General features: G+C 45.5%; 1 protein-coding gene across 7 annotated transcripts in view; it reads right to left on the reverse strand.

Moving 5' to 3' along the window:
- PTPN3 (protein tyrosine phosphatase non-receptor type 3) overlaps window positions 1-14,886 on the reverse strand; it is a 109,789-nt gene that overhangs the window by 3,774 nt on the left and 91,129 nt on the right. For all 7 annotated transcript variants that reach the window (XM_057548560.1, XM_057548561.1, XM_057548562.1 and 4 more), the window contains 6 exons: window positions 10,654-10,744; window positions 10,311-10,372; window positions 8,215-8,361; window positions 2,156-2,284; window positions 1,070-1,215; window positions 464-599 (listed from right to left, as the gene is read on the reverse strand). In XM_057548560.1, the coding sequence (XP_057404543.1) occupies window positions 464-599; window positions 1,070-1,215; window positions 2,156-2,284; window positions 8,215-8,361; window positions 10,311-10,372; window positions 10,654-10,744 (711 nt within the window). The remainder of the gene's footprint in view (window positions 1-463; window positions 600-1,069; window positions 1,216-2,155; window positions 2,285-8,214; window positions 8,362-10,310; window positions 10,373-10,653; window positions 10,745-14,886) is intronic.

Here is a 14,886-nt window from a genome sequence, read left to right on the forward strand (position 1 = left end):
GGGAAGCCACAATATTTCCTCTTGTGGACACTTGCAGTGCCAGGTACCCAGGCGTGACGTACGTGGGAGAGAGCCCAGAAGAGGAGAGAGTAGGGCCATGTGAGACATCTGCTGAGCCAAAAGGCTCACCCAGGAACAGGAGGGTGGGGTGAAACCCTCAGGTGACCTTGCTTACTTCTGATGGACAGACACATGATGGGTCAGTGGCTTGACAATGCAGAGTGCAATGAGGGCTGCTCCCTGGCCAAGCGGCTGGCAGGAAACAAACCGTGAGGCAGCAGAAGTGGAGGGTAGCGAGAGGCAGAACTCGGATGGGGTGGGTGTTGGAACCGCTCAGCCCCTGACAAGCTCTGTGACCGTGGGCAAGTGACTCGGTCCCTTGGAGCTTTGGTCTCCTGACCTGCAAAGCCCTTCGTGCAGGCCTGGCCATCGTTAGTATTTTTATTACTGCATTTCTACTCACTGATGTCTGCACCATCATGGCGCGCTGGTCTCGCATTTTCCGAACAATATCCAGTGGGTAAACGGGCAGGTTCCTCTCGATTAGGCACATGGATGTTTCCATGGTGACCAACACACCGGTTCGACCTATCCCAGCACTGGGGGGAAAGGAGCAGAGACGGGATTTGCTCAGACAGCATTTCTGCACAGCCCAGCTCAGCTCCTCGCCAGTTCCCACGTTTACTCAGATGGAGCTTTCCTCCTCTGACCTTCAAAGAACACAAAACACACACTCAAGGTGTGCTCTTGAACAGACTGGGGGCTTAAAAACCAATGGGAAGAAACCCACCTTTCCGTATAAAGTCCACCCCCCATCTTATGCGCATCTACTGTGAGGTCGGTCAGCTGGGAACAGAGGGAAAGATGAGGGAGGGAGTTTGTTCTCCAGTTCTGCGCTGCAATCAGAAGTCTGTCCAAATCTTTTGACATTGTGAAGAAAGAAAGCAAATAGAGCTTTGTAAAAAGCATATCTTGTGGGATTTAGGTGGGCTTGATGCCTGCCAAGTTTCTCCAGGCCTTTCCCAAGGAGTATGAGTATTAAAAAAATAATGCCAACAAGCCGCAGTACCTGCAGTGAACTAGGACGGGTTCACCTTCCACTCTCAGGGACCTCACGTAGTTTACAAATTCCAGGAAGTCCGAGGAGTCATCGGGAACGCCGTGATCTGGCCATGCCACGTACTGGAGATGCGTCACTGGGTGCTCCTCTCCGGTCTGCGAAGAGACAGAGTGGCCTCGCTGAGTTACCTGGATGGTGGGCAGGCGGACAGGAGGACCCTGGCCCTGCTCCGGCCTCCAGCCAGGGAGCTCCTGTCTCCAGACACTCTTCTGCCACTGGGCACCACCCTGCCATGGCCACTGCCAACTCCTGCCCACCCGCCTTCCATACGCTCCCAAACACCCACTCTCGAGGGTTCCGCTGGGGCCACCTCCTGCCCGATGTCTCCTCCACCACTTCTGCCCACAGTGATCGCTTCCCGTTTGCTCCTATGGCACTTACTATTAGGGCCACCCACATTGGCTCTTTTTTTTATGGTCAAAATACACGTAACAAGAAGTTTACCATGTTAAACATTATTAAGTGTACAGTTCAGTGGCATTAAGTACAATTCTTTCCAGAGCCTTTTCATCTTCCCAAACTGAAACACTGTGCCCGTTAAACACTAACTTCATTCCCCAGCCATTCAGCCCTGGCAACCACCACCCTCCTTTCCATCTCTGTGAACTGACTACTCCAGGTACGTCACATAAGAGAAGTCCTGCAGTATCTGACCTTTCGGGTCTGGCTTCTTCCACTCAGCATAGCATAATGTCTTCGAGGTTCAACCATGCGGTAGCATGTGTCAGAACTTCCTTCTTTGTTAAGGGAGACTAGGATTCCATTGTATGAATACACTACATTCTGTTTATCCATTTATCTGCCAGTGGACACTTGGGCTGTTTCCACCTGTCGCCTACTGTGACATATGCTGCTGTGGACACAGGTGCTGGCTCTCTTCCAGGCAGTCTGTACATCTACTGAAATGCCCACCAGGTGAAAACACAGACTGACCTGGAAGTAGAGCGCTACCCGGGCCCACGGTGGACGCTGATTCAGCACCTGCCTCTAACCCGTGCCCTCCCCTGGACCACTCGCCGCCCGTGCAATGCTCACCTCGGTGTTCGTGACCAGCATTTCCCGGAACACGTAAGCGATGGTGCAGTCCTCTGACTGACAGCGGATGTGAAAGCTGCCGTGTTCCATGACCTCGGGAGGATAGGGCCAGTACTGGTGGCATTTGGTCTGCAAGGGAACCAGCGGGTAGGGGTTAGGCTCGGCTGTGCGGTGGTCCTCGTGGCGGTTAACTGGGCAGACGGGTTGGATGTTTGCCCAGAGCCCTCTCACTCGCACCAGGTACTCTGAGAGCTGCTGGGAGAAGAGAGACGCAGGCGAGGCCACTCTGTGCTGTGTCTGTTTTCTGAGGGTGGGCGGGGAACCTCCCTTCCTCCTCTGGGGAGCTGGGGAGGGGTGGAGCGGTCAACCCGCCGGGGGCCAGGCCACAGCTCTCACTCCAGCTGGAGCTGGCATTTGAGCACACAGACTTTTCTTCTTCATCACCAGGGTCCAACTGCTGGAGAAACAGGAGAGCCTCCGACATGAGGCCTCGACTTCGGAGCAACCTCTACCCGACACCCCCGTCCCTCGGCCCCTTCTCTGCTCACAACACCCCTTTCTACCTCATCCCTCCTTTGGCGTCCACTCCTCACCCCCTTGAGGTGGAACTCCTCAAGGCACAGCCGCTAAGAGCACACATCTGGGAACCAGAAAGACGTCTGCTACGATCATTTTCTCCTCCACGGTGAGCCCTATGACCTTGAACCTGCTACTACTTAACCGCTCTGATTTTCACATTCTTCACCTGAAAGACAGGCCAGCACCTGCTTCCCAGATGGTGACAGAGGCTGGAGAGAATGGTGTGCAGTGCCAGGCTCACTGCGGGGGGCGGGTCAGCGGTGACGGTGGCTGTTATCACCACCGCTGCCGCAGGCCCCACCAGTGCTTTCGTATACGACTCCTACGGAGCTGACACGCGCCGGACAGCAGAGGAGGAAACCCGGGCTCAGCAGGATTAAGTGGGCTGCCCCGGGTCCAGGGCTGCTGCAGCTCCCCACGGCCCCCCCCCCCATCTTCTCTTCCCCCTTCCAAGTCCTGAAGCTTGTTCCCTAGCAGTCTCACTCCTGCCTCTGGCCTCGAAGCAAAGCTCAGGGCCAAGCTGCCTCTCCCATCATAGATCCATCAAGTCAAATTCTGACTCATTCAAAAAAAATTTTCTCCCCAAGCCTACAGCTGCATCAGCTTGGGTAAAAATTACGTTTACTTACAGCTGAGAGGGGGTATAAACCAACAGACGCACGTAATTTAAAAGAGCTTTTCTACTCTTATTTTCAAACGTCACAGTGAATGTGTGAAATTAAAGCATGCTGCTGAAAAGGCGGCGTTAAGAGTTTACTTGTAAACCTTTAACCTGGGTATTTTGGTTAGTGGCCACTTCCCGGCTTCTCCAAGACACGAAGGACTGCTGTCCATAGAACCCGAGGCAGAGCCAACACCCAGCAGGCCTGCATCTGCTTCCTTATCTGTGGGGGTGTAGCTGTCTGCCGCAGCCTCCCAAGGGTCCTGCCCACAGGACAGCTGATGGCAAGCTTCGCTCTGAAGTGACAAGCCCGTGCAGGGCTGAGCCACAAATACCTCTATTTCCAGAGACTCCCAGTGAATCTGACCAGAACTGGACTCTCTTTACTCCTTGATCAAATTTAGGTTTTAGGTCTATTTGGATCTCTAAGCACTGGGGGTATAGCGGAAAGAGCAAGAAGTTTGTGCATATCCTGAGTTTCCCTCCTGGTTGATAAGTTCCACTAACTTGCAATCCTGGGCAAGGTACTTTGCTTCTCTGAACCTCAGTTTTGGCCGTACTGTGCGGCTGGCAGGATCTTAGTTCCCTGACCAGGGATCGAACCCAGGCCCCCTGCAGTGGAAGCTCGGAGTCCTAACCACTGGACTGCCAGGGGATTCCCTAATGCCTACTGTCTTTTGATCAGTATATGCTAAGCACTAAATGGTGCTTTTTATGGACATTATTTTATCTGGGTCTCCAAACAATCTTATGAGGTAGATACCATCATTATCTCTGTTTTGCATAAGAGTAAACTGAGGCTCAGAGAGTGAATCCACTTGTGCCAGATCCTACATATAGGAAATGGAGCATACATAGATGTAAAAAATAATTTTTCCCCCAAAAGAAACATCCTTGATGGGAGGGGAAGGAGAAGACCCTTTCAATGGAAAGACTGTATACCTCTATACCTCTGTTTCCTCTTGGAGGAAACCCATGGACCTGAAGGGAGAACACAATGGAAAACGTTTTAGGTCGGAATGAAAAGAGGGAGAAATGAAAGCTATTCTGTGGCAGGAGCGCCTCACTGACCACTGGCCTCTGGGCAAGGCTCCCAGCACCTACAGACGTGAGCACAGCACAGGGCGGCGATGGGGACCCCGCCAGCTATACGCCTGTGGGGAGGCTCACTCCGCAAAATGCAGAATATGGGAGAAAGCAAACAGGACATGCCGAGAACTTCATCTCTCAGAAAAAGCAAGGGACAGAGCTGCTGGCCTGGAGTGACTGACTCCTAATCAGGAGGAACTCAGGGGGGGTGGCGAGGACCAGATAAGGGACCTCAGGATAAAGGGCTCAGGTCACCTGAGCGTTTGTAACAGGAGAGGGAGGAAACGCGTAGCCTGGATTTGAGAACAGGTTTCCAACCATTGATAAACAACAGAGGTAAGTTCCCAGGGCCAGAGATTACGAAGGGAATGCTCTGACTCATGGGAGATGGGAATCTCTAACCCGATGGAACCAGCCGGAAGGGGTTCCATTAGGAAGAAAGGGCTGGGAAACAAACCAACCAACCCACCGGGTTACATGGAGACCTCGCAGGAGCTCAGGTTCAGAGCGGACTCCAATCAGGACAAAACGGGAGGGGCAGGACCTGCAAGGGCAGCCGGTGGAAGTGAGGCCTCCTGGATGGAAGAAAGGGCCTTTTCTCCTGAGCTGGAACAGGCAGAATGAGGGGAAGAAGGGACTGCCATCGGGGCAGATGTCTGTCACTAACCACGCCTGCTGGCTGCTCTCTTTTCTCCATGGAGAACAATGACCTTGCAGCTGGGAAGGGCCGAGCCAACTCTGAAGGGGAAGGAGCAGCCCAACACAGGTGAGGAGAGCTCCTGGCTGCCCCATGGGTTCAGGTGTTGGCTCGTAGGACTCGCAGCACCACTGAAAGACCTCATGAGCTCGGAGAGGAGCACCTCCATGGACAGTTTCTGAGAAAACCTGGAGAATCCAGGTTCTCCAAAGTCACAGAACAGGCAGGCAAACATGGCACAGTTTCATATGGGGAGATTCTGGAGACAACAAGGCCGATGTCTTGTCATCTATAATATACCACAATGGCCCAGATCAAGGCCTGCAAAGTGTGGGATTTGGTAGGAGGCTAGGAGGAGATGGGGTCTGTATTAAACGGCATAGAACCACACGGTGGGAAAGTGGATTTTTCCATGTATGCCGTAGAGAATTTCTCAGTTTGGGTCTAGGATAGCTTTAACATTATCTCCCTAGTACTTTAACTCTCTTTTTAGGAGACAGCACATGAGCGTGTGGGCAAGCACGCCTTGGGTTCACAGCCTGGAAGGCAAGAATATTTATTTAGACTTTAAAAACATTGTCGTGTGGTTTTTGCATTTTTACACATACCTTCTTTTTATGGCAAGTGATACTGGGCTTCCATTTAAGATATATCTTTCAAAGGAAATTTTTTAAAGCAAGAAAAGGCAAGCCAATTTGAAGAAGAATAATAAATAATACTACAGTAAAATATATATAGTACAGTCCTGGCAATAATTAAGGTGTACCCAAACTACTATTACTGCTAGCTACCATCTGTATAATATTTACTGTGTGCCAAGCACTGTTCCAAGAAAGCTGCCTGTATTAACTCATTCAGTTACTCCACAAATCAACGATCGGTGTCATTATTATTCCATTTTACATAGAGGTTCTGCAGGTTTCCTAAGCCACACAGGTAGCAAGTGACCGAGCAGGAATTTGAATTCAGGAAGCGTGGCCCTAGCATCTGCCCTCTTACCCAGGACACCACGGAACAAGATGGGTGCAGGCGCTCCAGAAAAAGAGAGAGGACAGGATAGGACTGTGAGCCAGCCGGAGTTCCCTAAGTTCAAAAAAGGTCCCAGTAATTTCACTGCCTTTCCAAAACAAGATTAGAAAATCACACATGCATACAAAAATAGAATGTAAACAAAAATTAAAAATAGGCAAAAACAAGATTTCCAGACAAGGAGATCAGGTGATGCCATAGACCTGCTGCCTTGTGATTGCAGCAAAGCTTCTGAGAGTTCTCACGGTAACCAGGTAGACAAGACGGAGAGATGGCCAGGGCTGGAAGCAGAGCTGAGAGAATGAGCAACTGCTCCCCGAAGAGTGCCCTCAACGTCTCTGACTCACAGTATTCTAGAAGGAGCTTTCTACTGCTTCTTGAGGGCCTTTACATTTTTAAATGGTGACTTGTGTGAAGAGAAGAGATTCTGATCGAGACTGTGAGTGACAAGAAGCTAAGAGTGAGAGCCAACACAGAGAATGACAGATGGAAAGCCCAAGGAGCCCAAGGGCACGCAAAAGGCCAGATCTGATGGCTCATCCTCCCAGGGATGATAATCATGGCCACACAGCCACACAACAGCTAATGTTTGCTGGACACCTGCGACAGGCAGCTCTCTAAGCTTTTCATATATATTGTCTCAGTCTTCACAAACCCTCCAAGGCAGCACTACTATCTGCAGTTTATATTCAGGGAAGCTAGGGTCAGAGAGGTTAAATAACTTGCTCAAGAAGAACATGTTCTGAACCCAGATCGTCTGGCTCCAGAGCCCCACCAGCGTGCCGCATGTAGGTTTCGGGAGTCAAATGCTTGAGTACAAAATGGGGAAACTGGCTAACAGCACCACTGAGACAAAGACCAGACAATTTTTTGCTGACCACCACCTTAATGGAAGCCAAGGATTATTTTCACATATCTGAAAGGGCATTGCATAGAAGAGAAGGGTAACTTATTACTGAGTCTTCCAGGTAAGAGAAGCAGGTGGGGTGGTGGTTCAAAGTGATGTGGATTTCAGTGTGTCGTAAAGAGGGATTTTTTAAAAAATCAGAGCCGAATACTCATGGAAGGACCCTGGAAGTGTTTTAGCCAAGGTGGGGAGCCATCTGCCTGGGACAACCTGTGTGAAAGCCCTTTGCAATCCACAGGTCTCTCTAGAAATAGTAGGAACACTTATTTTGCTGTTTTGGGTGAGAAGGTAGCCTGATCTCCTCAAACATACTATCCATTCCAATCCTGTATTCTGACTTTCAGCACAGCTCAATTTGGCATTCTGAGCTACATACCAAAGAGAGGCCTGGGAGGAGGTGGCACAAAGATCATTCAAAACAGGTGGTTCAAAATTAATTTATATTTGATTTTGGAATGTGTTTCTGGATAAATGTTTCATAATGAAGATACTCAGATGCAGGCAGAAGTTAGAGAACTCATGCTACACAGTATCCCTTGCACATTGACTTCTGTTATATAATCAGTGACCTGTTCCTACGGAAAATGCACATCAGGCTGAGCACAGCAGGGTGCCCACCACTCTCCTACTTAACCCCTTCTTACCTCTTTTTTCCAACAGGTTTTGCTGCAACACAAGCAGAGGTTGACAGAGGTAATTTCTTCTACTTTTTATGGCCATTGTGAACCCGGCACTCATACTGCTCTTCTCAGGACCAGCACTTGTCCTGGGTGGGTAAGGCCACAGCTAAAACAGGGGTTCTGGGACAGGTAAGGCAAGGTGAAGAGGCTTCCTGCTTGTTATAATGGATCGGAGGCAGGAATGGGAGGGGCTGTCTGATCCCTCCTTAGCTTGGAAAGGCCAGGGAGTGGGCAGGAAGAGTGCCGAGCTTCCAGTCACTGGAGGTGTCCATCAGTAGCTCTGTACAGGAGGTTTATGGGTCACACAGGGGCTGGACCGGGTGACGTTTCATTAAGACCTTTTCCAGCTCTGAAATTCACGTTCTGCAGAGCACAGTGTGACATGCACACTTCTGAATTGGAAATCAAGCCACTTACCCGCCCTCGCTCTGTGAGAGTCGTCAACATGACGATGAGTGACAACTTCTGATCCCAGACTACCTGCCAAAATTGTGCACAGGTATGTGGCAGGGGTCCCTGAGCGGCAATGTACTTGTTCACGAGGTTAGCAGCAGGAATTTCCATCTGGCAAGAGATTGTTAAGGCATTAGAATCTGTTACTGCCACAAGGTGGACAGGGAAATGGGTCTTACATTCTTTTAGTTAGTGACTGTCATCACACCAGAAATAACATCTCTATCCATTTTCGGCCAATAAGAATAATCAAAGAAAAAGCTACTCTCAAAAATGCTTCAAAGGGACTTCCCTGGCGGTCCAGTGGTTAAGACTTCACGCTTCCACTGCAGGGGGCGCAGGTTCGATCCCTGGTCTGGGAACTAAGATCCCACAAGCCGTGTGGCCAAAAAAAAAAAAAAAAGCTTCAAAGGTATTTGACAATAATACTAGCATTAGATATTTAAGATAAAACTACATGATAGTCAATAGGCGATAATCAGAAGTGGGCCTACGAGATGGAAAAGAGTTTAAATGACCTTCACCGCTGTATCCTAAATATAATCAGTATTGGGTAACTGCATTTTCAGCAACACATGCCAATCCTCATGCTTACGTCTTTCCCTATGCAGGGTTTTCTATCAAAATATTTATTTTCTTTGAAGGATAAGCCATACAGGCTTATCCCACCAACTGTTGTTCCACTTTGCTTTCTGCATGGCTGCCAATGTTTGTGCCACTGAGTCGATCAGTCTCCCTCCCAGCCCCAGCTTTACTGAGGTATAACTGACAAATAAAAATTGTATATATTTAAGGTGTACAACATGATGGTTTGATATATGTTTACAGCGTGAAATGATTCCTAGAGTCAAGTTCATGAACACATCACCTCACATAGTTACCATGTGAGTTGATTAATGCTAGATGTCAAAATGTTTTCAACAGTCCTCCGTGTCCCTCTCCCACCCTGCTCTCCTTTTACTTCTAAACTAAGTCTTTTCTATGAAAGAACACTCAGAACTGGCTGAGCTTTGGAGTGGCACCATGATTCACTCATTCTTAGATCGGAAAGGTAAATGGAGGTGCCTAACTCATGGTTTGGTTGGCACTTGGGTTAAGGGCTTCCTCAGCCCTGGTCTCAGCCAGTCCCCACCCCAGGACTGTATGGTCTTCGCAGCCCCACCATTTCTGATGCTCTGCTTGCAGGACACCAGGAATGTTGAGGTGAGGGTCAATGGATCCCACAGATGCTTTTGAATAAGTGGAATCACTGATCAGACCCATTCTTGCTGGTAGTTCTTGATGTCATGCTATAACCTGAGAACTTGAAAAGTCATCTGTTCATTTAGATCAGAGGTTGGTAAGCTATGGGCTGAAGGCCAAATTTAACTGCCACTTTGCAAGCCTAAGGTGCTTTTTTTTGTGTTTTCACATGGTTGCATTTTAAACGGCTATATAAGTACCTAATTAATATCCTCAGTTTTGTCTCTTGGCTTGCAGAGACCAAAATATTTATTGTCTGGCCCTCTACAGAAGAAGCGTGCTGACCCCTGGTTTAGATAAAGAAACTGAAGTTCAGAGAGGCTAAGTTGCCCAAGATGCATTTTCAGAGTGAAATGAATGTTTTCCCCACAACATGTGAAATCTTTTACCTTTGTTTTTGGGTTATATGCCCAGAGGTGGTTTTATTTTTCTTATTTCTAGGCAGGATGTACAGTAATGACATGGGGGAAAAACACAGAAAGTTACAAACATACCAATGGCCAAAACAACAGAACACCTGAATGTCTGCAGTTGAGGACAGAAGGCATGTGGATGATGGAGTCAGAGACACAGAATCTGAGTTTTGGTCTCACCTTCCGTTAGCTTTGTGACTTTTCAAATTATTAAATGTCTCTGAACCTTAGTTTCATCCTCTGTAAAATGAGACTATTCTGCCTTCCCTCAACGGCTGCTGTGGTGATGAAATGAGGGAGTGAACGGGAAAGCACTTCGCCAACTGCAAAGCACTACACACGCCGCTGTCATGCTTGTTGTAGTGATTAACGTGCTTTTTCTCACGATCCAGATTTTTAACTTACGTTCACGTAACTCGCATTAATATAATCTTCGTTTCTCTGCAATAATACCCGGGTGGTGTCATCTGTGGGGAGAGCAAGACATTTACTGATTATTCCTAGTGTTATTTTTATCGCACCGAGTAAACAAGAGTTCAGTTCCCAGCCCCATCTGCAGCTCTCGCCTCATTAGCATAAACACTATTCCCCAACTGTTCAGAGTTTGAAATGGCTGCAGTAAAGACGGTGGTGTTTACAGACACATTGAAAATTGTTCCAGAATACCAGACAATCTGTTTTAAAAAGGGAAACATTATCTCAGTGTGTGTGTGGCGGTGGGGAGGGGGTATTCACGCCGGATACTCACAAGGCAGTACATCTTTATATCGGTTTTTGTCCAAATTTTGAGGCAGCTTTGCAAATGTGATGGCCAAACCGGGCTTCTTTCTGTAGAGTTGCTATATGACAAATAGAGAAGTAAAAAAACAAAAAAAAAAAACATTGCAAAAAACAGCTATGGAGAGAGTGTGAAAACATAGTCTATCGGTAAAGTTTACCAGTCACAGCACCAAAATCTTAACATTTAAAAGTGATTTCATATATTAAGAGAAAAATTTCCCAATAAGAAATTCTACAATCCCATGAGAAACTGACTAAATTCTTCAATAATTTTTTCTTTTTAACATGACGATCTTTGAGGAAAAGTCATAAGAAGGGGTGTGAGTCACAGATAATGGATCACGGTAAGTAAAACTTCATCTTTATGACAATTATTTGACAAGAGCTAAGAGCAAGTAGAGAGAAAGAAAGAATTCTGACTAAAAATTAAATGGAAATCATTTACATTAGTCTAAAAACACTTCCCTCCAATTTAATGGAGTGAACCATATTCTTTGCTAAGAACAAGAGCATTTCATTTCATTCATTTCAGAAGTATACTTCCACAGTAAAAACATTTATTCCAATACATAGTAAACTTCATTTAAACATTCATTTAAAGAGGTATTTCCCTATACATGCAATCATTAGTAAATAATTCAGTTAAAACCATCTTTGCATATTTACAAGCACATATTAGACACATCCGTACTGTACCTGATGTGACGTTGACAACAGCTCCGTGAGAGGTATTAATAGTGTTCTTGTTTTGTAAGTGAGAGGCAGAGATTAAATGCTTTGCTCAAGATTAAAACCAGAGGCTGAACTCAGATCTGACGCCAATGCTTGAGTTTTTTTCTTTGAAGTGACATTTTATTGAGGCATGACTGACATGTAAAAAGTGGTATATAGTTAACGTACAACTCGATGAGTTTGGGGATAAGTATACGCCCATAAAACCATCACCACCATAAAGGCGTAAGATTCATCCATCCCCTCTCAGAGTTTCCCCTTGCCCTTTTGAGTTTTCTTTTCTATACAACTGCGTCCCCCACTTCAAACTAGAGTGTGAAACACTATTCACCAGTGGTTTTTAGTTAACTTTATGGGAATTTAAAAACAACTTTTTTTTCAGTGTTGGAAGTGATCTTTTTTTTTTTTTTTGGCAGAAAATTTAAGAAATTCAGACTAATATAAAGAAAAAAGTTACCAGTAATTTCACAACCCTGAGATGACCTTTTTTTAAAAAAATTTTATTTATTTATTTTGACTGCATTGGGTCTTCGTTGCTGCGGGCGGGCTTTCTCTAGTTGCGGCGAGTGGGAGCTACTCTTTGTTGCAGTGAGCGGGCTTTTTATTGCTGTGGCTTCTCTTGTTGCGGAGCATAGGCCCTAGGCGCACAGGTTTCAGTAGTTGTGGCTTGCGGGCTCTAGAGCGCAGGCTCAGTAGTTGTGGTGCACGGGCTTAGTTGCTCCACGGCATGTCAGATCTTTCCAGACCAGGGCTAAAACCCATGTCCCCTGCATTGGCAGGCAGATTCTTAACCACTGCGCCACCAGGGAAGTCCTGAGATGACCTTTTTCATCTACCTTCTCCAGCTTTTTTTTTTCATGCACACATGTATACAAACATATGTAATTATATACGTAAACACATAAAATACACAGATATCACTATGTTTTTAAAAACAAAAAATGAGACTGAACATTTATTAGCACTTTCCATATTATGTTCTATAGAACCCAAGTATTCTGAAAGAAGCTACTAGGTATTGCTTAGAAAAAGTTTCAAGGTCAAGGAAATTTGGGAAATACTACAAGTCACCTTATGTTCTATGAATCTCTAAGACGACAAGTCCTGTAAGTGCATAACCTAATTAAATTCTGATTAGCTAAGCATTTCTCAAGCTAATTTGGCCATGGAGGATCTCACGTCTCACAAGACGTGTCCTGGGAAATACCACTGTAATTTTGAAGGCTGTCTTCCCCACTTATTATATAGTGTCTAGTTCCCTGTGTCATTTAAATACTCGAAGTATTCTCTATACACATGATTTTTACTGGCTCAATAATCTATAAGGTTTTCATAGTTTAACTTTTATTCTACTTCTTGATTAGACTGTTTTCAATTTTTTACTATTATAAACTCCCAGGAACAGAATTACTGCATTAAAGCATATTTTTGAGGACTTTGATACACACACACACACACACACACACACACACACAGAAAATGGAGTTGCCCTCCAGGGGTGTATGAGAATGGTTAGTCCACCAAATTGTGGCCAGTATCATCAACTAAAATGTGTTTGCAATTTGAATAGGGAGGTGGAACAATGTCTTTCCCTGTATATTTTTGCAAATTGTATTTCTTGCTTTATAAACCAGCCTCTGTTGTTTTTTTCTCTTATTAGTTCTTTTATTAAACAAATTGCACAGAAATCACCAGAAGAGAATTAGCATAGACATTTTTGGTAATGATAATTATGTTATGTCTCATACATTTTCCAAATGTTTAGAATTTCCAATCTTTCCCTAAGCTCAACTATTAATCATCTTTACAATTTCAGTTCATAACAATCAAGTAGCCACTAAGCAACTTCTTAAAGGTCTGTGAGCGTTAATGAACTCTCTGGGCTCCTTCTTAAAATAAATTCATGATTTATTGGAAGTTTTGGTTTGATTCTGGGAGGAGGAGAATATCTGAGTCAGTCAAATTCCCCTAAATGAAAATTTGGTTCTAACTGACTAACTGCATAGAAGTGAAATCCAATTGAGTGAATATAGCCAGTAAACCTAACCTGGAGGGAAAAAGTTTTTCTTCTCCAAATAACAAAAGCGTAGGGCCTTCCTGGTGCTGCAGTGGTTGAGAATCTGCCTGCCAATGTAGGGGCTACGAGTTCGGGCCCTGGTCTCGGAAGATCCCACATGCCGCAGAGCAACTAGGCCCGTGAGCCACAACTACTGAGCCTGTGCTCTAGAGCCCAGGAGCCATAACTACTGAGCCCATGTGCTGCAACTATTGAAGCCTGCATGCCTAGAGCCTGAGCTCCGCAACAAGAGAAGCCACCGCAATGAGAAGCCTGCACACCGCAACGAAGAGTAGCCCCCACTCACTGCAACCAGAGAAAAGCCCATGAGCAGCAACGAAGACCCAATGCACCAAAAAACAAAAAACACCAGAAGTGTAAATGTAATCAACTTGAGATGGTCTAGCGGAAGAGCATAGGTCTAGCAAAAGGCTTTAATCACAACAAGGATATGAATGTATCTCAGCAGTAATGATCTGTTGATAGGATTGTAAAGTATTAAAAATAAAATACAAATAAAGTACTATAGCACTGTCTTCAAATTTTTAAATATGCACACCCTGGGCTTTATCTGACAGAAATGCACAAAGATACATATCAAAGAAATTTATTGGCAGGAAAATATTTTCTTTAGCAGAAAACTGGAAACAGCCTGAATATTTCCCAACAGGGAAAAGTGTTCACTTAAATTCTGATATAGTTATACCACAAAATTATGTGCAAGTAATAGAGAGAAGAAGATAGACTAAAAGTACAGATTCCACTCATCTATTTAAGTGAAAAATGCAAGTTACACAATAATACAGTGGTGATCCCATTTCTACACATAGCAGCATACACACAATGTGCATATAACATATGTGTGTGCACTTATGTATGTGTGTGTATAAAATATATTTGCAAGATCATTGGAACAAGTATGCAAGGATACACACCAAATTGTTATCTGTAAATTACAACAGAGACAGAAGCTAAAGGAGAGGGGGGTCAGAAGACAATTAATTTTACTTTGGCTATTTCTGAATTACTTGAATTATTACAATGTGAATTTTTAAAAATTCAAATGACTGGGGACTTCCCTGGTGGCACAGTGGTTAAGAATCCGCCTGCCAATGCAGGGGACACGGGTTCTAGCCCTGGTCTGGGAAGATCCCACATGTCGCGGAGCAACTAACTAAGTCCGTGTGCCACAACTACCGAGCCTGCATGCTGCAACTACTGAAGCCCGTGTGCTTAGAGCCCGTGCTCCGCAACAAGAGAAGCCACCACAAAGAGAAGCCCACGCACCGCAAGGACAGCAATGAAGACTGAATGCAGCCAAAAATAAATAAATAAACAAACAAATAAATTTATATAAAAAAATTCAAATGACTGAAGTGAGAAAAAGAACTACAACAAAAGAAATCTACACAT

The sequence above is a fragment of the Balaenoptera acutorostrata genome, chromosome 6, assembly GCF_949987535.1.
Source record: "Balaenoptera acutorostrata chromosome 6, mBalAcu1.1, whole genome shotgun sequence".
Taxonomy (NCBI): domain Eukaryota; kingdom Metazoa; phylum Chordata; class Mammalia; order Artiodactyla; family Balaenopteridae; genus Balaenoptera; species Balaenoptera acutorostrata.